This window comes from Trachemys scripta, chromosome 2 (assembly GCF_013100865.1).
Source record: "Trachemys scripta elegans isolate TJP31775 chromosome 2, CAS_Tse_1.0, whole genome shotgun sequence".
Taxonomy (NCBI): Eukaryota; Metazoa; Chordata; order Testudines; family Emydidae; genus Trachemys; species Trachemys scripta.
The window spans coordinates 87,183,950-87,210,593 of NC_048299.1; the positions used below are offsets into that span (position 1 = coordinate 87,183,950).

The window sequence follows — 26,644 nt, forward strand, 5'->3', positions numbered from 1 at the left end:
ATTTCTTCACCATCTTAGTTTTTAAGTTTGCACTAGCTTGTCAAATATGTTATTTACACCTGCACATGGTTGAAAAATTTCATTGTTACAGCTCTAACACATTCCTAAAAAAAAACAACTCACCAACCATATGCATTATGTTGTATTTATTTAAATTCATTTCATTTGTTACATTCTATTCATTTTCCTTTCCTGTGTCTTGATCTTAGTACAAGCAAAATGCTTTCCTAACTCTGGTTTCCTGGCCCATGGTGCCTCTATTAAATGTCCTTATTTCTGGCTGTCAGTGCTCCAGAATCTCTCCACCTCCGGTTCCCACCCAGTGCTGAGGTTCTCTTCTTTGCGTTCTGATGTCTTGCAAAACACAGCAAGTGCCAGTAGCAACAGGAAGATCTCTCAGAAAAGCCTCCAGTCTTGTCAGGAGACAATTTCACTTTTCTTTGTTTTGCAAATATACCTGCCGTAGTCATTCTACAACTACACGAGGTATAGTTAAACAGCTCCCATCTTCTATCCAAGCATCAAGTAAGGTTTAATATGCTAGGGAAGCAGATGGTAACCTGGTCCTTCCAGAATAACAGTTGGAACCACACTATTGTCTATGGTTAGTTCTGTGAACAAAAGTTCCATTTTTTTGTTGCACAAAATGGAATGATCCTGTCACCTTACCAAACCAGAGCACATTAGTTTTAGTGAACTTTATCAACCAGGACTTGCATGACAATGGAGAAATGCTTGTTTCTTTTGGCTGGCTTAGACCTGCAGGGGATGGTGACAAACAATGGCGCCTATGCAATTTGGGAAAAACAAGTGTTCAAAGTCGTCAGTAAGGCCTGGTCTACACTACGGGGTTAGGTCGATTAAAAAATGAATATGTCCACATAACCAGCCTAAAGGGCTCTTAAAATCGACCTCTTTACTCCTCCCCAGCGAGGGGAATAGTGCTAAAATTTATTTTGCTGGGTTGAATTTGGGATAGTGCCGACACAAATCGACGGTATTGGCCTCCGGGAGCTATCCCACAGTGCTCCATTGTGACCGCTCTGGACAGCACTTTGAACTCCAATGCACTAGCCAGGTACACAGGAAAAGCCCCGGGAACTTTTGAATTTCATTTCCTGTTTGGTCAGCATGGTGAACTCAGCAGCACAGGTGACCATGCAGTCCCCAGAATTGTTTCCCCAGAATCACAGAGCGTAGAATGTTTCTACGTTCCCCGTATCATCTCTGTCCCTGAGGTTATCGCAGATTAGAAGGCGGAAAAAACGCACTCTCGATGACATGTTTTCTGAGCTCATGCAGTCCTCCTGCACTGATAGGGCACAGCTTAATTCGTGGCAGAGGCCGGGAAAGAATTAAGTGAGCGCGAAGAGCGGAGGCAGGACGCAACGCTGAGGCTAATGGAGCAAATGGACATGATGAAGCGTCTGTTGAAGAGCTCCAGGAAAGCCAACAAGAGCACAGACACCCGCTGCATCCACTGTATAACTGCCTACCCTCCGCCTCATGTTCCCTATCCTCCTCATCCAGATGCCCAAGAACAAGGGGGGGGGGGAGGGAGGGAGAAGAGGGAAGGCTCTGGGCACCCAGCCACTCCACTCCAGAGGATGGCCCAAGCAACAGAAGGCTGTTGTTCAAACAGTTTGATTTTTAGTGTGGCTACAATAAGCCATGTGGCTTTGTCCTTCCCTCCTCCCCCACTCCACCCGGGCTACCTTGTCCGTTATCTCATTTTTTTTAATTAATAAAGAAAGAATGCCTGGTTTCAAAACAATAGTTACTTTATTTTGAATGGGGGAGGGTGGTTGGCTTACAGGGAATTAAAATCAACGAAGGGGGCAGAGAAACATACACAATTGTCACACCGAAGCCTGGCCAGTCATTAAACTGGTTTTCAGCAGCAGCAGTGACGGTGAGATGAGCAGGCTCCATGCTTGCCATGGTATGGCGTCTGCACGGGTAACCCAGGAAAAAAGGCGCGAAACTATTGTCTGCCATTGCTTTCATGGAGGGAGGGGCGACTGGCGACATGTACCCAAAACCACCCATGACAATGTTTTTGCCCCATCAGGCACTGGAAGCTTAACCCAGAATTCCAATGGGTGGCGGAGACTGCGGGAACTGTGGGATAGCTACCCACAGCGCACCGCTACATAAGTCGATACTAGCCACGGCAGTGAGGATGCACTCCACCGACTTAATGCGCTTAGTGTGGACATATGCAATCAACTGCATAAAATAGATTTCTAAAAATTGACTTCTATAAAATCGACCTAATTTCGTAGTGTAGACATACCCTAACTGAGTTTGAGGATCTGGGGTAATAGCCCCAAGAGTTGATCTACCAACACCAAACTAAACAGCTACTGATGGTAGCCATGCAAGGTGGCAAGCTACCAGATGGCAGCATCTACATGCTTCTTTGAGGGGGTGTCTCATGATGGCCCATGCTGCAGCTCCGGGGTGAGCTCTGCAGCTTTCCAGGAAAGTGGCCTTCCACATCCTGAATTTCTGCAGTTGCTGCTAGTCCCCTTGGATTGGCAGCACTCCCTTGAAAATGGTGCTGGGTGTGTGTGTCCATTTATCTATCCATCCATCTATAAAATAATATGGGATATCATCGGAAGGAATCCATGGGATTTTGACCCCCAAGTCCCAGAATTCCAATAGCTGTAGGTATCCCACAATCCACCACAATAAACTCATGCATTGAGCCTAGCACCAGAATATTGTATCTTGGGATACTTGCCCAGAATGCTATGCACTTATTTTGAAAGAGTCCAGTGTTGTGTGAATGCTGTGATTCACAAGGGAAGTAGACAAAGCATTAGACAAAGCAGCCTGGATACATTCAGTTTTATCTTCGGCTCCTTGGAGCTAAGATCAAAGTATAATTATAGTGAGAGACTGTCTAACTTTCCCATGTGTACAAAGTCTAGGTTTTACTACTGCTGCCGCTTCTTTAATATCCCCACTTTTATCCTTGCTGCTAAAGTTCTGGGCAATATTTTGGCCAATTCTTACCTTTTAGGTGTAACCAATGGTATATTACTCCTGAGGGCATTCTGCTCCAAATTTTTTTTTTAAATTCTGCATACGATATTTTAAAGTTCTGCACATTTTATTTGTCAAATGTGGAGGCTCCAGCATGGCATTGGGGAGCACAGGCCATTGGCTGCACAGAGGTGAGAGATCACTGTGCAATTCCCTCCCAGGACACAGACTGAGCAGTGAGGCTGCATTCAACCTTGACACAGTGCAAGGACCCGGCCTGCCCCAGAAACACCCTATCTGTGTGGGCAGGCAGGCTCAGCAAGGCAGGGTTCAAGTGTGGAGGGGCTTAATGTGGGGGGATCCAGGTATGCATTGAGAGGGTTCTGTGTGGGGAAAATCTGAGTGCGGGCAGGTCAGATGGATCTGGATGCACAGGGGCTTTTTGGGGGATTCTGGGTGCAATGGTAATTGGACTCTGCAGGTGGGTCTAGGGGAAGGTGGATAGGGCTCAGCGGGGGGGGAGGTCTGGGTGTGGGGGAGGATAGAGCTCGGCAGGGGAGTCAGTGGGGTGGGGATCCAGGTGCAGCTGGTTGGGGCTCCGTGGGGGGAATGTGGGTGGCTCATCAGGGTAATCCAGGTTTGAGAGGAGTGGGGCTCATCGGGGAGGTTCTGAGTGCGGCAGGGGGTGAGGCTCGGTGGGAAGGTTTGGGTATGAGGGGGTCTGGATGCATGGGGGTTGAGCAAGTGGGGGAACAGCTCCCTGCACAGGAATCACTCCCCCTGCAACTGAGAAGTGATAGGCGCAGGAAGCGGGAGGTGTGGGGTTGGCAAAGCTTCCCGCAGCCAGGGAAGAATTCTGGGGGTTGGTCTGCCCAAGCCCTGGCTGCTGTACAGGGGAAGAGGAAGTCCTGTCTGCCCCAGCATAGCTGGGACTAGCAGCTGAGCCTGGTGCAGGGTAGGAGCCACCAACCGAGTCTTTCCCAGTCCCGCTTCCTGCCCCACAGTGATTTATCTCTCTGCCGGCTGCCTTGGGTACCTGAAACATACTGCTGGGGAGGGTCGTATGATCGCTCTTGTGGCTTCCCTTTACTTCCCTTTGCTTACCTTTCAGAAAGTCATTTTTCTGCGGGGAAGCAAAGAAATCTGCAGGGGACATAAATTATGTGTGTGCGCAGTGGCGCAGAATTCCTCCAGCAGTAGTATATTCATCATGCTACTGTTAGTGATGATCTTCTCATCTCATTTGAATCTCCATAGATCAACTTTTCTAAAAGCACAATGCAGAGTAATACATGAGCCATACATATCAGCAGAATCGATCCTGTATCTTTATCAGTTTTTCACGAATAACCTCAAGGACATAGTATTCATGGAGCAGTGTATTGCTTCAGATTTTCACAGAAGTCAGGCAGCAGTAGTGTTTAGTGGATAATACGGACCTTCATCTGTGACTTATAATTTCATTTAATTTACAAATTGTAAATTCAAATACAGCTATCTTGAATCTTTCTGCATTCTTTAGGAATGACTGTACAGGAAAGACTGTGTAAAGCTGTTGTAAATTCTAGTGGGTTTTTTTTTATATTTTTACATCCCTGTAACCAGGAAACCTAGGAAGGGTGCCCTAGAATTGAGGAAGACTTCATGACCGCATCTCTTCTCACTTTTGTTCTGTCTAATTCACTCTGTGCAGACAATTAAAGTGTCTGCATTCAGTACTACCATTCGCACAGGGAAAAGGAAGTTTGAACTCTGCTGCTTACTCTTTTTAGGTTTCTAATTCCTTCAGCTCAGGTAGCAGTTGTCCCAAATAAGATGAGCTCTGAAGCCTCTGGGAAGGGCCCGTCCTTCTGTATTTTAGCCTTTTTTTGTCTTGATTTCCTCTTTCCATTTGGCCCATTCCCTTCTCTTTTCCAGCTTCCATAAAAAAGCTTTTAGTGAATTTATCCTTGCAGCATTACTGCTGGTGAAAAGCTAAGAGTAGGATCGTAGGGACAATGCTTACTATGGGATTTTTCTATATAGATAATCACTACCCTAGCGTTCTGCATTATCCCATATCCAGTTTAAAACCTAAGATGCTTCATAGGTAAGTTTTGGGTTTCTTTTAGTTTTTCCATGCTTACAGGTTAGCATTGACACCTTTTTTGTGCACTGGACAGATAGTGTACATGTGCCTTTGAAACATGGCACTTGAGCAAGATTAGAGTAAAGGAAAGAGAAATCACCTAAGACTTCAGTTTCCCTTCTTCTTTGGAAGACTGAAGCTTCTGTATGCAAAAGCCTTGTCTGGCTCGCCTCAGCTGTTACATAAAATACTCTATTCCAGCATAAGATTACATCTGCAAAACTTCAGACAGATTGGTTAGTTTGGCAAAGGTATATGTCAAAATAGGTCTGTGGAGGTCCTGTTTCAGTCTTTAATATGGAGAGAGCAATATCTGTTTTTAAAACGCTGTTCTAATGGCTGCTAAAGAGATTTTGCTAACCAACCTTCACCGCTTCATGGATTCTCTGAATTATTTAAATGGTATTTATGGTTACAGTGACTTCCAAGTGTCTAACAGGAGCCTGGCTTTGAATTTGAAGTTAAGTTTTGTGCTCTTGAATAGGTTGATAGAACTGTTCAGTGTGCTCTGAATGTCAGAACCTTCATGTTGGCAATGTGACTGCCCAGAGGCAAAAGCAAAGTTCATCTGCCATAGGCTTCCCTGCTGTTGTGTTGTACCAGAAAGTTGTTCATGGCTCCAGCCAATGTGATTTCTCTGAAACTGTTAATTTAAGAACAAAGATCACTAAATGGAGGTTTAGATTGTTCTTGCTTTTTTTATATATTTTTATAGAATGTTAATCTAAAATGCTGCAAGACTTTTTACAAGGCCATGTGTTCTGTATGGAACTATAGACCTATATTTATGGGAGAAACTCTCTAAAATGTAAAAAGAACAGGAGTACTTGTGGCATCTTAGAGACTAACGAATGTATTAGAGCCTAAGCTTTCGTGGACTACAGCCCACTTGTATGCATCCGAGGAAGTGGGCTGTAGTCCACGAAAGCTTATGCTCTAATAAATGTGTTAGTCTCTAGGGTGCCACAAGTACTCCTGTTCTTTTTGCGGATACAGACTAACACGGCTGCTACTCTGAAACATCTCTAAAATGTGGCACTGCGTGATCCTTTGTCGTTTGTAGCCACATTATTTAAGTCCAAATTATCTTACTCAAATATACCAATACAGTGACATTAACATATGTATTCATGTATCTTTAAAAATGTATTTGTGAACAGGAATGAATCTCGGTGGAGAGGTTCCAGAATAAGTCTTGGAATGGAAAGGGTCTTGCAGTCTTACCCTGATGTTCCCTATAGTGACTTGGTTTACTTACCATAGCATCATTTACCACCTGTGTGAAGTGGCTTGTTCTATCCTATCTTTCAGTACCTTTTCAGTCTCTTCTGCTTCTCATCTACTTTGGAACCTACACCAAAAAATTAATATAGCATCTCCTACTGAACTTTTACCTATGCATGCAGCTTCATTCCTGTGCAAAACTATCTGATGTGTGCTGCAGCTGCGGCAGAGCCATTATTCAGGACATCAGGCATTTCCATACAGCTGCAGGCACTGTGTGCATACATGTACAGTGAGTTGTGTAAGGATGAAAAGACATGAAATACATTATTTTTTATACTGTCTGACAGTCTGATATAATTATTTTTTCCTGTGGCTTATAAGTACCAGTTTTATATTGATGGAGAATCTCTCATGTAAAAACATTGTCTAATGGAAAAATCATCCAAAAAAAACCCCCTGAGAAAATATAGTGACACCTGCCAAAAACAGAATACATACATCTGATTTTAAATAAGCGTTAGTGGAAAGCATATTTGGTGGATTTATTTTATATTTTATATATTTTATATTGCTTTGTAATAGCACCAAATACACACCATACCGAAACTATTAAATGCACTAAGCAAAATTATCTGCTTTACAAGATTGAGAAAAGAGATTTATGAAAGTGAGCTGCTCCTACCATCCCTATAATTTTAAAGCATTTTATGGGGGGGAAAATCTAACTAAAATTCAAATAGGTCTAAATACAGTTCTCTGCTCAAAATGTAGTGGTGTGCTATGATAAAATTGCACATATTGTGGAAAATGAGTATAACTTTGCTCTGTAGCATTTATCTCCAGTGGGTTAGCATTACAAAATGTTGGCCACTGTGAAATAAAAGCTAACAAGTTAAATGTTAAATACTGCAATGAGCAGGAGGAATTTAAATGTTTGTGAACCTATATTTCATATCATTCTAGATTGGATAGTGTGGTTCAAATTAGTTACTGTTTTTAGTGGGACTAATTTATACCTTTTTAAAAAAACAACAAATCCTAATTTATTTTATATTTTGATTATAGAAGCTTAGACACCAATGCTTGCAAAAACAAAACAAAACAAAACACCCTTTTCATGGGGATGAGTAGCTCCTAGCCAATCTTCTAGTACTATTTGGAACTGGAAAAGTACTTTTAATATCATTCATATATTAGAATTTTAAGACCAGATTCTCAACTGTGCAGCAGGTAATGTCATACAAAATCAGTGTAGCATATAGTCAATGAATTAAACTGATTACCTGATAGATCTCAAAACATAACTGTTAGTGGAGAATCATTAAATTAATTTCTAGTGGGATTTGCGGGATTCAGTTCTTTGACCCAACACTATTTAATACTATTGATCTGGTTAAAAAAATTATATTTGATAATAGTTTGCAGAAGACACATTGGAGTGGGGTTAATGATACATCACTTAGTGATCTGGTTCACTTTATAAGGTGGATGCAATCAAATGTGTTTTAATATGGTCAAATGCAAGGTCATGTATCTGAGCATAAAGAATGTAGGCCATGCTTACAGGACAGGGAAACTATAGAAAGAAGTGACTCATATGAAGGGTTTAGGAGTGATGGGGAATAGCCAATTAAACATATGTTCCCTGAAGATATAGTAGGAGAGATCTGTAATATAGCAGACTAAGGCAAAACAAAAATTCAAAGGTTGGAAGTTGAAGCTGACATTCAAATATGAATTTATATACACACACAACATAGTCATTGGAACTACTTACCAGTGGATGTGATGTAGTTTCACTTTTTACTACACTTTCATGTTCTTGGATCCTTTGTTTTTGATTAAAAAAACAAACAAACAAACAACTTTGCTTCCCTTTCATGGATGGACTTCCCAATGAGCAGTATTGAAGAAGGCAGGAGGTGTTGAGTGGTGAGCAGGAGAATATACGTTATGGGGTGGGCTAGTTGGTAGCTTGCAGACTAAACATGCTTCTAACTCATGTATTGATTCTCTTTAATTGCTGGGGAAGCAGGGTGGTCTGCTGTACTTTTTCTCATCCCAGAGAGGGACTGGTGATCAGAATCTGCAAATGAAAAGGGTGGTACAAGGGAGTAAGCAGTCAGAAATACAGTTGTCAGTGATTCCAAGCCTGTGACAAAGTTGTCAGATGTTAATGGTCTTATTTTGTCATGTATTCTTGTAATCCCTTCCTGATCCATTCTGCTTTGTGGCCAGGGCTAGCTAACTCTCATTCATGCTTTTCCCTGGCTCCTCTCTCTACCCAAGTCTACCATCTAGTGAAGAATAAAAGGTATATAGAAAAACTGGGTGGTGCACAAATGATGTTAATCTACTTATTTTTCTAGCAGCTTCAACTCAAGAAACCTTTTCCTCAGCCCCGCTACAGTAATGGAAAGACCAGACCTGCAGGGGCCTAAAGGTTTAGTAACTGAGGAGCGGAAGTTCAGAGAACGTTACCTTATATAGGATGAGCTTGTGGTATCCCATCAGATCCCTTAAAACTTCAGAATCTTATTTCCACATGTTCCGTCTCGATGTTGACCTGGCAAGCCAAGGCAAATAGTTTAGCAAAGATTTCTGTGTTTTACGTTCCCATTTAAAAAAAGCTGAGGCATTTAGAACAGCAGTACATTTTGACTAACCTTAAAAAAAATATATCATTGACTCTGAAGGGAGCCCAGAATATAACATACCAACATCTTTCTGCAACCCATGCAATTGCTGATATTTGTTAAAGAACAACGCGTTTTGAGATTCTTCCAGTGACCTAAAGGTGTAACATTCATAGTATCATATATACTCGTTCATTAGCCCGTTCGTTTATAAGCCGACCCCCCCCCCCAATGTATAGGTAATAATAGCAAAAACTGTATGACCCTTTCATAAGCCGACCCTATATTTCAGGGGTTGGAAAACGTTGGCTCCCGGCCCATCAGGGTGAGCCGCTGGCAGGGCGGGGCGTTTTGTTTACCTGGAGTGTCTGCAGGCATGGAGCCCCTCAGCTCAGGGATGTGCTGGCCGCCGCTTCCTGCTGCCCCCATTGGCCTGCAGCGGCAAACCGCGGCCAGTGGGAGCCACGATCAGCCGAACCTGCAGACGTGGCAGGTAAACAAACCGGCCTGACCCTCCAGGGTGCTTACCCTGGCGGGCCGTGGGCCAAAGATTGCCAATCCCTGTATTAGATATTCAATTCAATGATTCCATAGTTTTAAAATCATCACATTGTGGTATAGATCCATTTATAAGCCAACCCTCTCTCTTTGATGTGTCACTTTTTTATCAAAAATATTCAGCGTATGAATGCGTATATACGGTAGTTGCCACATTAGAAAATGAGGCAGTGTTCTTGTGTAGAGAGAAGCCAAAAGGCACAACAGAACTCCTCAACTTTCCTTGTATACACAAGGTTGTATCTTACACAATGAGCAACATTATGACTTCAGCTCAAATTTTGATCACAGCTTCAGATTTGGTGATCAGAGCCCACCTGTTTGTTGCAAAATGAGTAAGGAAGAATTTGAGCAACTTATCCTTGTACTAAAAACCTTGTAAGCGGAAGGTTACAAGTATGTGTCTATTCGAAAATAGATATTTGCAAGCACAGTAATTACCAGAACAGTGCTGTATGCACAACAACTTGCCCCCCCCACCCCCCCTCCAAAAAACCCATCTCATCGCTATCTTCAGTGCTTTAGCCTATCATTAAGACTTGCTTTGCCTGCGAGACTTCAACTGTTATGGATAGTTTACAAACTTCATTGCAGTGTTAGCTCTAAGTAGAACATGAGTGTTGCCCCTAACCCAACTCCTATCTCCACACACAGATCTATAGCTCAAATTAAGTGGTGCTTTAATAAAACTTGAGCTAGTTGATCCGTCAGGGGCTGTGGGTTAAAGCTCAAGTTACAGCTCCTCAGATGCTGTGTAGCACAACTGTAGGTTCAGTGTGGCTGATCTGTAATTTGTGTGGCTTGTCTACGTGGTGGGATAATGTGACCAATACGAGTTGTGATTTCTAAAGGGCACTAAAGTGTTGGACATTAATTGGTCTGTATAGATCCTGCTGGTGCACACTAACAGTTCCCTAGTGTGCTCTTAACTCAGTGCTATTTCAAATAGTAGTACTTTAATGCACACTAGGGAACCTGTAATGCACACCAATAGGGTCTATATCAGGGATAATCAATTATTGTTGTCAAGGTCCAGAGTCCTGAGGGGTGGGGGGGGGAAGATAATTAAATAAAAAAAAGTCAGAGTTCATTCAAAATTGGCAGTCTGGATTTGGCCCACGGTCTGCCTGTTGACTACCCCAGGTCTATACGGATCAACTAATGCACAACATTGCTGCTCTGTGAAGGCAAGCGCTCACTCAAGTTAGTTTTAGATAGTGAGCTCTGCAGGGCTGGATTAAGGCATAAAGTAACTAAACTACAGTTTAGGGCCTCGCAATATGAGGGGCCTCTAAAAAAGAAAAAACGGACTCCATTTCAAGTTTATCAAAATCGGTTGATAAAGGAAATATGGGAAAGAAGATTCTCTCTAAATAGAGACATTTTCGTTCAAATATGACAAATATACACATCTGGCTACACATATACCCTTACCTTATCTGTACCCTTCACTAATTGTTCATTATTGATAGGCAGGACACCAGGGCTGAGGAAAAAAATATAATTGCAGTTGTAAAATTAGTATTTCTACAAGTAAGTCTGCTATCCGTCTTCTAAGGCAATGTTTTGTTGGCCAGTTCCTACTGGTAAAATTCTGACCGTGCCTTCGTAACTTATTTAAATAAATAAAATCTCACTGCTGATAACATCGGGGAAAATGTGAAGTTGGAGACAGCAGTGTCGTGAAGCAGTCTTGCCAAGCTCATACTCGTATGGAACTCGTCCTAGGAGTGACATCATGTATAGCATCCCCGTTGGCCGGTAGTAGCCAGAAGGCAGCCATCTTTTGTTTATGGGCCAGCATGCTAAGTCGTATAGTGCCTTCACTACTGATTTTCTTCGTTTTCTTAAGTGTTAGTGGGTTCTTTCTTTTGATCTGTACATATGTACAATTGTGTATTTTAGTGTGCATTCCGCTTTCTGCTTCATGCACTATCCAGGCTTCACATGATTGAGTTTGCGAGTGATCAACTTATGGGCTTAGGTCGAGTGGATCTTGATGAGGATAAATTTGTGTTGGCTTCCCTCTATCAGTTTCGTGAACCTTCACAGTAAATATCGGAGAGTGCTGACGAAAAGCAATAGAGGGTTTTGAGAGAAGGGAAGGAAGACAGACACACACACATATGTAAAAAAAAATAAATATATATATATATATAAAAAAAATATTCTGAGTAGTTGGTGAGCAAGTTATTTCAAACTATGTGTACATGTGATTTATAGGCTATTTAAAGCCTATAATAGTCATTATGTTTGCTTTAATATAGGCTAGTTTTTCTCATTTTCTCAATTCCTGTCTAGAGATTACCAGTTTTTTTTCTGGTAAATTCTTTCTCTCTTTCGTGCACATAGCTTGTTGTCACTCTGTGTGTCCGAGCTGTTTACTCAAGATAAATTAGTGGTCCTAGGAGAGACAGGATAGAGAAGCAAATGCGAAGAGAGATGTCTGCCTAGAAAATTCTGCAAGAAAAGCTATCTACCCTGAGCATTCTGTGCATCAAAATGACACACTCCGTAGCTTATCATTTGAGGATCTCATCAGTGACTTGGCTTTCCAAAAATCACAAAAGAAAAGGTTTTAAATTTCAGTGTTAAAATTAATGTGATGTGCAAACAGACATACTGCAGGTTGTACTGCTTCCTTAAGTAAGCTGATCTGCGTAACTGTAACTGCTTTTGTGTTGTAGATCTAAAGTTTTCATATCTACTAAAGAAATCATAGATGAAAATGTTAATTTGAAACTATTCTATAATGCAAATAGGCATATTGCAAGATGTGTTTTAGTTAGATTATTATTCTAGTCTATTACAACTTTGCCTTTGTATATATGCAAATATAAATCTTTCGTGTTCATATATTCAATGTCCTTTTTGTGAAAATAATAAATTATTTTTTTTATGGTATGGGGCCCTCTTACACTTGACATAGCTTAAGGCCTCAGAATGTCATTATCTGGCCCTGGAGCTCTGGCTACTCCACTCACCCGAGCCTAACTTGCTGTGAAGACAAGCCCTTTGCTGCAGTTCATAATAGTAATAAGCAATAACGTGAGCTTTTGTTTTGACAATTTTCATATTCATTTACTTGCAGAATTACTTCTAGGATTTTTTGCCAAGAATCTTTTACTCTGAAATGTTTCTAGGATGGCTTTGTAAATCAACCAGCAGTTACTATAAAGAGAGCAGTGCAGCTGGTTACTCCTCCCTTAGAGAAATTGTCATCAGTGGTTTGAATCCAGCCTTTATTGGCTTAGGAGCAAATTTCTCTGTCATTGCCTTTGCTTCAGTCCCCCCTTGAGTAGCACAGTGTACCAAGGCTTGAAGCAAGCCGCAAACCTGACTAACACACACTTTTTTTTCCGGTTCACATATCAGTGAATGAATGTTGTAATAGTTCTTAAGTGGTTGGTTTTAATTTTTTTGCTGTTGTAAAGACAAGGACTTAGTTTATAAATTGTTTTAGTGGTTGATGTACCTCATACCCTGCTTCTGTGGATCTGTAAATAGGCAGAATTTTTATGGGGTTTGTAACCTTCATTTTGAATTGGCAATTACTTCTACAAATAGGTTAGCAGTGCCTGCTTTATTGTCACTTACGAGCAAATTGCAAAAATAATTCCCATGCAAACCATGTACATTTGGAACTGCATTCTAATTACTTAGAACCACAAGAGCTACACCGAAGTAACAATCTTTAGTTATAATAAAACGATTGCATAAAATTTTAAATAAGGTAGTTCCGCTGGTACACTATACTTCCAGTTCCAAATAGGTAGCCTGCTTAGAACTTCACATAGCAATTTCTTGTGTGTGTATTTTATGATGGGGGCAGAGAGGGGGGAGGAAAAGTAGCAAAGTGCATTCAGCACTTAGGACTGTTATGGGATTCAATGTGAAAAGTGGATGCTTGTAAACTTAGCAGTGAAAGTCTCATTTTGCAATGTAAAATAGCCGTGGCCTGTTTCCTCTGAGCATATGATTGAAGCTAGGAAAGGTTTGGGGTTTTTTTTACATACCAAATTTTAAAATGTGAGATTATAAAAAGTGCGTACTATGTGTGGTGATTCTAATTGTATGGACTAATACTTTCCCCTTTCTTCTAGGTGAATCTGGATTGGGAAAATCAACATTAATCAACTCATTATTCTTAACAGACTTATATTCCCCGGACTATCCAGGTCCTTCACATAGAATTAAAAAGACTGTACAGGTATGTGTATAACTTGTTTTTTGTTTTGTAATTTGCAAACTGACAATAGTTTAAGATAGTGTTTTGAAGTTAGGGTCCCAAAGAAAAGCCTAGCTTGTACTGTAAACTTGTTCATTTTTCTATCTGTAGTTTTTCTTTACAATAAATCAATAACTTGCATGTATAAATAAGCTATTTTTCTATTGTGTGGTTGCCACCATTGCCAGTGATGTGATCAAATCCTCAGCTATCTGACAGGTGGCCACAAATCTCACTGAAGGTCCCTGATCCTTCAGTCATTCCAGTTGTTCCTGTTCAGAGGCAGGAAACTCTCTGTAGAAGTGAAGCTATTGCTGTGTAAATGCATGGCTTTTTCAATATAGATTCAATAAACGCGTTAGGTTCATGTTTTTATTACTCTCCAAAGTTTAATGTCCTAAATGCCTTTCCTGTTTTCCAGTTGCCTTTTTAAAAAGAAGCCCTGTCTATCTTCTGCCCTCTCCCCATTCCAGATTCCAAACCATCCAGCCCAGGCCTTTTCTCCTCTTTGTGCCACCCAAGTGCAGTTGTCTTGTTAAGATGATGATCTCAGACAAACAGAAATTGCAGTCATTCTTATAGAGGAACATAGCCTCTTGAATAGTTTTGTATCTTATCATTACACCAAAATGTTACAATGCTGTAGAATTTAGTGTTGATGAAATGTGGGAGCTAGGGTGAGACACTTGTTGCAGAATTCAAGTTCAGTGTACAAAACATGATAGGCATGCACTTTAAAAATCGAGACCCCTTTTTAACCGTAACGAAAAGACTTTGCATTGTTGTGGAAAAAGTTAAATATATGCCAAAAGGTCTAACTGACCAAGGCAGGATATTCAGAGCTTTATTGAGGGGAACTGAACACTTCCTCAAATGCATTGTACTAAATTAAGTTATACAGTGCAGTTCTTCAATTTATATCCTTTCTCGTAATAGTTTTGGCCATATACATTGTGTAGGGTTTCATATTGTTTTATTTACAGGCTTGTCATGCTGTAGTAGAATCCCAGATAACTAAGTGCAGTTAGCAAATTTAAAAACTGGAAAGTTATATTCAGGCAGAAGAAATGTTACCAGTAGGTAATTACATTTAAATATTTCAGACCAAAGATGATGATGACCAAAAATTCCTAATTTTTTGTATGCTATTTTCTTTGTATTATATTGCCAGTGATTAATCATGCTTTAAAGTGATACCATAATTTAAATAACATTTGTCTTTGAATTTTATCTACTCTTAAAAATAACATTTAGGTTTACTAGATCTGAAAGACTAATGCAAGGCGAATGTCATCTAGTGTGTTTACACCAATAATCAAATCATAATGATGTAACATGAATTTAAATTATGTAATGTGTGCAATATAAGACTATGCTTAAAACCATGATTGGCTAATAGTAGTAATCTTGAAAAGAAGCAGGATGATGTATTCATATCTTATAGTGATCATTCAAAACTTTCTATTCCCTCAATAACTAGGGAGGAAGTTAAACGACGACTATTAATCTTTTTAAAATCAACAGCACTGGATAACTTACACCAAGAGTAGCTCTCTGATCTGCTAATTTTGGCTTAACAAATCTTGGAACACTGGGGAAGTTCCAGAGGATTGGGAAAAAAGTTCATTATGCCAATATTTAAAAGGGGGTGTAGATGACCCAGTAATTGTAGGCCAGTTATCATGGCATCAATCTTAGGAAAATATCTTGGAAAAGCTAATAGTGCTTGACAATCATGAGACAGGTTATTGGTAAGTTTTTTACTTGCAGTATTACTTCTAGGATACTTCAAGAATCTTTTACTCTGAAATTTTTCTAGGATGGCTTTGTAAATCAACCAGCAGTTACTGTAAAGAGAGCAGTGCAGCTGGTTCCTCCTCCCTTAGAGAAAGTATGTCATCAGTGGTTTGTCAGACATATAGTTGAACATAATTTGTTGAGGAAGAGTCAACCTGGTTTTAGTAAAGGGAAATCATGCCTCGCCAATCTACTAGAATTCTTTGAGGGGGTCAACAAGCATGTGGAACAAGGGGATCCAATGGATATAGTGTACTTAGATTTTCAGAAAGCCTTTGACAAGGTCCCTCACCAAAGGCTCTCATGCAAAGTAAGCTGCCACGGGATAAGAGGGAAGGTGCTCTCATGGATTGGTAACTGGTTAAAAGATAGGAAACAAAGGGTAGGTATAAATGGTCAGTTTTCAGAATGGAGAGAGATATAGTGGTGTTCCCCAGGGGTCTGTTCTGGGACCAGTCCTATTCGGCATATTCATAAATGATCTGGAAACAGGGGTAAACAATGAGGTGGCAAAATTTGCAGATGATACAATATTACTAAAGATAGTTAAGACCCAGGCAGACTTCGAAGAGCTACAAAAAGATCTCTCAAAACTGGGTGACAGGGCAACAAAATGGTAGATGAAATTTAATGTTGATAAATGCAAAGTAATGTACATTGGAAAGCATAATCTGAACTACACATGTAAAATGATGGGGGTCTACATTAGCTGTTACCACTCAAGAAAGATCTTTGAGTCATTGTGGATAGTTCTCTGAAAACGTCCACTCAATGTGCAGCGGCAGTCAAAAAAGTGAACAGAATGCTGGGAATAATTAAGAAAGGGATAGATAATAGGACAGAAAATATCATGTTGCCACTATATAAATCCATGGTATGCCCACATCCAGGGGTGGCTCTGTTTTTTGCCGCCCCAAGCACGGTAGTCAGGCGCCTTTCAGTGGTGCGCCTGCGGGCAGTCTGCTGGTCACGTTGATTCGGCGGCATGCCTGCGGGAGGTCCACCGGTGCCGCACCTTCGGCGTCCCTGCTGCCGAATTGCCGCCGAAACCGCGGCACCATTGGACCTCCTGCAGGCATGCCGCCGAAGGCAGCCTGACTGCCGCCCTCACAGCGACCGGCAGGCCGTCCCCAGCGGCTTACCGTCCCAGGCATGCGCTTGCTGCACTGGTGCCTGGAGCTGCCCCTGCCCACATCTTGAATACTGTGTGCAGATGTGGTTGCCCCATCTCAAAAAAGATGTATGGGAATTGGAAAAGGTTTAGAGAAGGCCAACAAAAATGAATAGGGGTATGGAATGGCTTCCCTATGAGGAGAGATTAATAAGACTGGGACTTTTCAGCTTGGAAAAGAGACGGCTAAGGAGAGATATGATTGAGGTCTATAAAATCATGACTGGTGTAGAGCAAGTAGATAAGGAAGTGTTTACTACTTCTCATAACACAAGAACTAGGGGTCACCAAATGAAATTAATAGGCAGCAGGTTTAAAACAAATAAAAGGAAATATTTCTTCACACAACGCACAGTCAACCAGTGGAACTCCTTGCCAGAGGATGTCGTGAAGTCCAAGACCATAACAGAGTTCAAAAAAGAACTAGATAAATTCATGAAGGATAGGTCCATCAATGGCTATCAGCCAGGACGGGCAGGATTGCTGTACCAAGCCTCTGTTTACCAGAAGCTGGGAATGAGCGATGGGATGGAACGCTTGATGATTACCTGTTCTGTTCATTCCCTCTGGGGCATGTCGTACCGGCCAATCGGAAGACAGGATACTGGGTTAGATGGACCTTTGGTCTGACCCAGTAGGGCCGTTCTTACGATGCAATTATTAGAGGGTAGTATAATTTATGCTAGTCAAGGTGACCTTGGAAAATAGATCTTGTCAAACAAATTAGATACAACTTTTTTGAGATCACCAATTTGGTTGGTAAAGGTACTGTTGACATAATATATCTAGAATTCTGTCAAAACTTCAGACTTGTCTACACAGAGTAGCAGTGCAGCCTACAAGCATGTAATTTTTAAACATGCCCATGTTTGAAACAGCACTATGTTAAAGTGCACTAGTGAACCTTTAGTGTGCACCAGCAGGGTCTACGTGGACCAATTAATGTGAAACATGTTAATGCGCTTCTAAAACCATATCTTCGTATGGCATGTTACCCCACCATGTAGACAAACCCTTAGTCCCTATAATAATCTGAGTAAAAAGCATGGATTTAAATACTGGTTAACTCACCTTATGGTAATTGTAAATGGAAATGTTATTTGGCCCAAGGTTATTCGGGATGTGTGTGTGTGTATATATGTATCAACAATGTGGAAAATAGTATGAAAAAGTTGCAAATTTTACCAGTAATTAACACACAAATTGGCACAGTGGTGAATGAGGACAGGTCAGTTATCGAAATACATCTTGATCAGCTGGTAAAGTGGGTTGTTCTTCGAGTGCTTGTTCACATCCATTCCACATTAGGTGTGCGCGCGCCACTTGCATGAGCGTCGGAAACTTTTTTCCCTTAGCAGCTCCCAGCGGGCCCCCCTGAGTGGTGCCACTGCACCATGCATATATACCCCCGCTAGCCCAACCCCCTCCAGTTCCTTCTTACCGTCCTTGGTGGCTTTGGAACAACCTCTTGCTCTCGTACGAGAAGCAATCCCTTAGCCTTAGAGTAGCTGTTATCAATTAGTTAGCATTCCCTTGTTGTAGACACTTAGTAGATTAGGTGCTTGGAGGCTTCCAGCACCTGCCCCGGCTGCGGAGCATTCCGCAGGCCCACAGGTTTAAGGCTTGCCCCACATGCTGCAAGTCTGTGCCGGTTAGTGACCCCCACAACTCCTGTTTATGTTGCCTGGAGGAAGCACACCAAACAGAGCAGTGTAAGATTTGCAAGGCGTTTAAGCCAAGAACAAAGAAGAGAGACTTTCGTTTGAAGCAGTTGTTGATGGAGACTACACTGGAACCACCGGGCCCGGAGCGCCCAATGTCTGCTCCAGCTTCCTTGGTGTGGAGTGCCCCGGAGTCGTCAAGAGACCTGGTACCGGCCAAGCACCGCAAGCCATCGGCTTCGGAGAGCCAAAGTAGGCCCTGGCACCATTCGTCCTCCCTGGTGCAGCCCAAGGCAAAGCCGAAGAAGGGTGCGGATGTTCCCTGCAAGGAAGACTGGCACCATCTAAGGCACTGGGAAAAGCGGGATGGATACTGTACCGGTGCTGTCAACAGTGGCACCAATACCACAAGTCCCTCCGAGTCTGGCTCTAAGTGCGGACGACTGGCTCGAGGGAGTAATAGATCAACCCTCCACGCCTGACAAATTTGAGGTGGCAAAGGACCTCATCATGTTCTTGGCGGCGAGCCCCCTCCTGACCAGAGAGAGGCCTCCAGCCACCTGAGCCCAGGGTGCCGTTGACGGAAAATTCGGCAATGGTGCGCTGTTCAAGGACACTGTCCCGACATCGCTCCCAGCGTTGGTCCCGATCGAGCTCAGAGGTACTGGAGACGAGTCAGCGCACGGGATTAGCGGAAGGGACACGATGCTCTCCGGCACCCCCCAGAGGCCAGCACCAGAAGGAGAGGAGCCGGTCGTTGCCGATCATTGCCGAAGGCTCCCAGAAGACACCGGTCCCACTCCCAATCGGCAAGAAGCCTCTTGTCGACCTCCCGATGGCACAGATCGACGGCACCGCCGTGGCCCTCTTGTTTAGCGTCGCCGGAGTCTGGCACTAACTCGGCAGACACAGTTACCCACACCAGACAGCAGGGAACACCAGGCTGGCTGGCACCCCCAATGGGGACCACCAGGACACTGGCCCTTCTGCACCCTTTGGGCCTACCACCAGCAGCAAGGGGCTCCCTCCAGGGCCAGTTACTCGGTGCAGTGGTCCCGGTCCCCACACCGACGCTCTTCTGTGCGGGAAGCTACGGTGTCCAGATCACCTGCATCTTCACCGGGCGAGAGACAGGAGAGACCAGCACAGAGTCCGGTGCTGTCCCAAGGTCATCTGCCCTGGCCCTAGCCAGGAGCCCCTCCTTTGGGGGAGGGGGACCAGGGAGACCAGCAGAAGGAAACTGAGCAGCTGCTGATCTCCTCATCCCCAATTGAAGCGGTGGCCGGCACAGCAGTATCAGGGCCTCCGCCAATAGATCGCAGAGCCCACCATGAGCTGCTGTGTAAAGTTGTCCATAACTTGGGGTTGCAGGCCGAGGAGATGGTTGAGCAGGAGGACCCCATGGTGGATCTTCTGAGCATGGAGGGTCCATCCAGAATAGCTCTCCCGCTCATTAAGACCATTCAGTCGAACTATAAGACTATATGGCAGACCCCGGTCTCCAGCGCGCCAACAGCCAAGGGTGTGGAGTGCAAGTACTTCACCCCGTCAAAGAGTTATGACTTCTTGTTCTGCCACCCAAGCCCATGTTCTCTGGCAATCTCGGTGGTGAATGAGAGAGCACGCCATGGGCAGCAAGCCCCGGCCCCTAAGGCCAAGGAAGCAAAACATCTGGACCTGTTGTCAGGAAGGTGTATTCGTCACGGGGCCTCCAGTTGAGGATCTCTAACCAACAAGCTATCCTCAACAGGCATAACTTCAACTCCTGGGCGGCAGTAAGGAAGTTTAAGGACAACCTCCCGCAGAGTTCCCAACAGGAGTTCATCGCCCTGGTGGATGAAGGCAAGGCAGTAGCGAAAACCTCTCTCCAGGCATCCTTGGATTCGGCAGACGCAGCAGCCAGGACAATCGCATCAGGCATAGTCATGTGGTGCTTGGTGTGGTTTCAGGAGTCGGGTCTACCAACCAAGGTCTAGAATTCGCTCCAGGACCTCCCCTTCAAAGGGTCCGGACTCTTTTCGGACCAAACGGACACAAAACTGCATAGCCTCAAGGACTCGAGGGCTGCACTCAAGTCGCTGGGTATGGACACCCTGGCAACTCAGAGGAAGTCCTTCAAGCCACAGCTGCCTCCTCAGCGTCAATACCAGCCTCGTCCTAGGCATGAACCTTACCGCAGGCGAGGCGGAGATATCAGGAGGCGGCGCAATAATAACTCCAATAGGCCGGGCCAGAGCCAAGACCAGCACAAGTCCCAGCCAGGCCCCAAGCCAGGCTTTTGAAGATGCGCTCAAGGACAGCGTACCAGATCGTTCACCGGATCCGTCCCCTTGTTTCCTGAACCGCCTGTCCCATTTCTCCCGTGCGTGGTCCAGCATTACGTTGAACTGTTGGGTGTTACACACGGTATGAAGGGGATACATGCTACAGTTTTCCTCCCTACCATCCCCTCACCACCCTTCCCCATCCCTCTTCAGGGACCCTTCTCACGAGCATCTCCTGGAAAAGGAGGTTCTCTCGCTCCTAGAGGCGGGGGCGGTAGAGGTAGTACCGAAAGACCTAAAGGGGAAAGGGTTCTATTCCTGTTACTTCCTCGTTCCCAAGACCAAAAGGGGCCTTCGCCCCATTCTAGACCTGCGCGGTCTCAACAAGTTCCTGGCAAGGCCTGGTTCCGCATGGTCTCTCTGGGCACCATCATCCCTTCCCTGGATCCGCGGGACTGGTACACTGCCCTCGATATGAAGGATGTGTACTTTCATATCGCCATCCACCTAGCACATCGCCGATTCCTGAGTTTCACCATGAACCAGGAACGCTACCAGTTCATGGTTCTCCCATTTGGCCTAGCTGCAGCCTCACAAAATGCATGGCAGTAGTGGCAGCCTTCTTACGGGGGCAGAGGATTCGGGTTTACCCGTACTTCGACGACTGGCTCCTGGCGGGCCAGTCCAAAGAGAAGGTTCGGTCCCACGTGCAGGGGCTCCTGGTCAACGTCCCCAAGTCCACTCTCATTCCAATGCAGAGAGTGAAATTCATAGGGGTGGTCCTAGACGCGGTGCAGGCAAGGGTGAGCCTTCCAGAATCACAATTCCGGACCATCCAGCAGGCAGTGAACTCCCTGTGCCAGTTTCCCACTACAACCACCAGATGCTGCCTGCGGCTGCTGGGTCACATGGCAGCATGCACACATGTGGTCAAGTATGCCAGACTGAGACTCAGGACTCTGCAGGCTTGGCTAGCCCGGGTATACCGCCCAGGCAGAGACCCCCTGGACTTGGTACTGACAGCCCTAGGAGACATGCTGGAATCCTTGCTGTGGTGGCAATCCCAGATCGTGGTTTGCGAAGGCATCCCCTTTGCCGCACATCAGCTGGACCTGACACTTGACAGACACGTCAGACCTCGGATGGGGTGCTCAGCTGCGGGGCCTCAGGACTCTGGGCTTGTGGTCGGAAGCAGAATGGTCGCTCCATATCAACGTGAAGGAGCTCAGGGCAGTTCGGTTAGCCTTTCAGACCTTTCACGCCACTCTGGTCACAACGTGACAGTTCTGACAGACAACACAACCGCCATGTTTTATATAAACAAGCAGGGCAGAGCCCGTTCCTCGCCGCTCTGCCACGAGGCTCTCCTCCTCTGGAACTTTTGCAGAGCCCACATCATTCACCTTGAGGCATCGTATCTCCAGGAGGAGCGGAACAAACTGGCGGACTACCTCAGCAGGTCGTACCACATGCACAAGTGGATGCTCAGAGTGGACGTCGTGTTTTTGCTTTTCCGCAAGTGAGGATTTCCCCGGGTAGGCCTGTTCGCCACCAGGGGCAACTCACAATGCCTGCAGTTTTGCTCATTCCAGGGTCGCAGTCCGGGCTCAATAGCCGATGCGTTCACGATCCCGTGGGGAGGGGGATTGAAATACACCTTTTCCACGCTCTCTCTAGTGCACAAGGTCCTGCTCAAGGTGTGCAGGGACAGGGCAACGGTCATCCTCATCACCCCGGCCTGGCCCCGCCAACACTGGTTCACTACACTCCTGGAGCTGTTGGTGGAAGCCCCAGTAACTCTGCCCCTACACCGGGACCTCGTCACACAGGACAGAGAACAGCTTCTCCACCCCGACCAGCAATCGCTGCATCTCACAGAATGGAAGCTCTGTGGCAAAATGCTTTGGAGAGACAGTGCTCCCTTCCTGTGCAGCAGGTTCTACTTGGTGGTAGGAAGCCCTCTACCAGGGGGACTTACCTGGCCAAGTGGAAGAGGGTCTCATGCTGATATGGGCCCCAACAGGTGCGGCCAGGCCAGGCCCCGGTGCCGGCTATTCTAGAGTATTTACTGCATCTCAAGCAGCAACGGCTGGCCCCGTCCTCAATCAGAATGCACTTGGCGGCCATTTCCGCCTTCCACCCGGGGTTTTCAGGGGGCTCGGTGTTCTCCCACCCAATGGTGGGGCAGTTCCTTAAAGGACTGGAAAGAGTGTTCCCTTACTCACGGCCCCCCCCCCCCAGTCCCTCCATGGAATCTCAACCTAGTCCTCTCTAAGCTCATGGGGCCCCTGTTTGAGCCCCTCGCTACCTGCTCCCTCCTCCACCTTTCCTGGAAGGTGGCATTCCTGGTGGCCATCACCTTGGTGAGAAGGGTATCTGAGCTGAGGGCACTCACCTCGGAGCCACCATATACAGTGTTTCATAAAGACAAGGTGCAGATCCGCCCACACCCCAAGTTCCTCCCTAAGGTGGTCTCACAATTCTATCTGGGCCAGAACATTTGTCTGCTGTTTGTTTTTTTTTTTTTTCCCCCAAACCCGATGCGGACCCGAGTCACCGCAGCCTGTACACCCTGGATTTCCGTAGAGCGTTGGCGTTCTACTTGGAGCGCACCAAGCCCTTTAGTAATCTACGCAGCTGTTTGTGGCCATAGCTGAGAGGATGAGAGGCCTCACGGTGACGGCGCAGCGAATCTCGTCGTGGATTACGGACTGTATTCGGGCATGTTGTGACCTCACAGGTGTTCCGGCCCTGGTGGTCACGGCCCACTAGACCAGGGCGCAAGCAGCTTCCACAGCTTTCCTGGCACAGGTCCCAATCCAGGAGATCTGCAGGGCAGCCACCTTGTCATCAGTGCATACCTTCATGACCCACTATGCGGTCAACCAGCAGGCTCTGGAGGGTGCAGCGGTTGGCAGGGCGGTCCTCCAATCGATTGTTCCATGACTCCTACCCTCCTCCAAAGGTAAGCTTGTGATTCACCTAATGTGGAATGGACGTGAACAAGCACTCGAAGATGGAAAAACGGTTACCTACCTTCTCGTAACTGTTGTTCTTCGAGATGTGGTGTTCATGTCCATTCCACCACCCGCCCTCCTACCCCTCTGTCGGAGTCACTGGCAAGAAGGAACTGGAGGGGGTCAAGCCAGCGGGGATATATATGCATGGCGCAGTGGTGCCACTCAGGGGGCCCCCTGCCGGGAGCCACTAAGGGGAAAGTTTCCGACATTCGTGCACGTGGCGCGCGCACACCTAATGTGGAATGGATGTGAACAACACATCTCGAAGAACAGTAGTTACGAGAAGGTAGGTAACAGTTTTCTCACTTGAACAGTGTACATGTTAATACAACCAAATGCAATATCATGCATTTAGGACCAAATATAAGTTATGCTTACAAGATGGGAAACAGAATATTGGAATGCAGTGGCAATAAAAAAGACTTGGAGTTAATCATGGATAGTCAGCTGAACATGAGCTCCCATTGCAAAGCTGTACCTAAGAGGGCAAACATAATCCTTGAATGTATAAGCAGAGGAATATGAAATATAAGTAGGGAGGTGGTATTACCTCTAGATACAGCATTAGTGAGACTGTATTGGACTACAATGGTCAGATCTGGTGTTCATGCTTCAAAAAGGATGTTGACACATTGGAAAGGGTTAAAAAAAAATCTAAAAATATGATTCAGGATCTGGAAAACATATTTATGATGAGACGGAAGTCCAATTTTATTTTTTTCAAGAGACGGTTAAGATGACTTAGGCCAGGTCTCCACTACGGGGGGGGGTCGATTTAAGATACGCAAATTCAGCTACGCTATTCGCGTAGCTGAATTCGACGTATCGCAGCCGACTTACCCCACTGTAGGGACGGCGGCAAAATCAACCTCTGCGGCTTCCCGTCGACGACGCTTACTCCCACCTCAGCTGGTGGAGTAAGAGCGTCGATTCGGGGATCGATTGTCGCGTCCCGACGGGACACGATAAATCAATCCCCGAGAGGTCAATTTCTACCCGTCGATTCAGACGGGTAGTGTAGACCTAGCCTGTCACTGTCTACAAGTACATACATAGAGTACAGATTTTAGTACATGGCTCTTTTAATCTAGCAGAACAAATTATAATGCAATCCTGTGGTTGGAAGCTGAAGCTAGATAAATTCAGACTAAAAATAAGGTGCAATTTTTTAACAGTGAGGGTAATTAACTATTGGAACAAGGCAGGGTGGATTCTCAATCACTTCAAGTCTTTAAATCAAAATTGGATATCTTTCTAAAAGATGTGCTGTAGCGCAAAACAGAATTTATGGGCTTGATGCAGAAATTACTGGATGAGTTCTTTTTGTCCTATTATGCAGGAGATCAGACTAGATTATCAAAATGGTCCCTTTTGGCCTTAAAATCTGCTAACCGTATACCTGAAAACTCTGCCTCTTTTTTACTCCACCAGTAAGAATTCAGTGAAATCAAGTGTCTTGTGGTTGAAGAGGATTCTAACTTGATTTATGTTCATACAAATTGAAACACAAATGGAAACTGGACATCCATATGGTTTGGAAGTAATTAGTCCTCCTCACTACTCCACCACACTTGTTTAACTTTGTTCAGTCTCTGTTCATATGCTTAAATTAGGAGTTCCCATAAGGATGACAAATTTATATTGTAATGGTATGAAGGGCATTCATCCATTTAGGATCCGTTGCTACCCTTATCTGGCAGTCTTTTTCATGTACAACTGTATCTTGTGATGTCTGAAAAATCAAGAAGTATTGTCTCTTAATTCAAATGTCATTTAGGTAAATAGTGGAAAATATTAGAATTGTGACCTTGAATGTTATATGTATCAGAGAGTCCTCTGGCTGATGATATTTAATTGTGATTCCAATTCAACTATTATATCTAGATAGAGAAGGTTCTTGATCTATTAATATAACGTTTCACATGGCATCAGCATGTGTCCATATTCATGCTCATGTTGGGTGATCTTGGGGCAGATTTAAATAGTGAATTGAAATTCAGCATGTTCAGGGGCTCTAAGGTTTATCATTCCCAGTTAATACCTATACCTGAGCTGTTCCTTGTTCATATGGATTGAAACAGTCTTATTAGAAATTACACATTATTTTTCCTGCTCGTCTGGATCATGTAAAAACCATTTATTGAGTAGGAGTTAAGGTGATTAGAATTAAAGAAGTTTAACTGCATAAGTGTGAACTGTAATTTTGGCAGTGCCTGACAATCACGAGGCAGGTTATTGGTAATAGTTTTATTTAACAAAAATGAAAAATAAGTTTCATTCTAAGGATTCTTTTAAACAAACACAAAATATTTTCAGTTTCCACTTTGCAACTTACATCAGTCAGGACTTTGGCAATGTTTTACAAAAATTATGCAGGGTTGATTTCAGGTAGGTGAATTCAGAAGCTATAAAGTAAGCGATCTTATGTAAAATACACTTCGTTTGATCATCAATTAAATATTTTAAATGGTGTGTGTGATATAGAAATGCTTGATCCAATAGTAATACAGTAGACGCTCATTAGTAACCAACATGTCGGTGCCCTTTTGCTATGTTGCTCCTAAGTGGCTATTGCTATCATGGGGAGTGTTAGCTATTCACAGTAGGGGAAGTGTTCCCAGGGGAAATGTTTCTCAGTAAGCAGTGGTTGCTCTTACAAAGTGTTGCTGCAAACAAGCGTCTACTGTAGTGAGACTGAGACTTGTATTTAGTTTGATAGGATCCAGTGTAATAGACCAATCTGACCTGCTTAACTAAAGTGCATGGGAAAATGGTTATTTGGAATGGATTTGTTAAGAAAAGTTTTAAATTCCAGGACTTGACCTAATTTGTTTTTCATGAATCTCTCGGGAATACTTGTAAAACCAGATGATAGGATACAGTTGGATTCTAAATGTGAATGACACTAGTTTACAATTGTCTGGATCTATTCCAGATGTTGCTGCGTTCTGAGATTTTGG

The 26,644-nt window shown here is 44.2% G+C and overlaps 1 protein-coding gene across 5 annotated transcripts in view; it reads left to right on the forward strand.

Moving 5' to 3' along the window:
• Nucleotides 1-26,644, forward strand: part of SEPTIN7 (septin 7) — a 135,909-nt gene that overhangs the window by 65,165 nt on the left and 44,100 nt on the right. For all 5 annotated transcript variants that reach the window (XM_034761196.1, XM_034761195.1, XM_034761199.1 and 2 more), the window contains exon 4: nt 13,647-13,753. In XM_034761196.1, the coding sequence (XP_034617087.1) occupies nt 13,647-13,753 (107 nt within the window). The remainder of the gene's footprint in view (nt 1-13,646; nt 13,754-26,644) is intronic.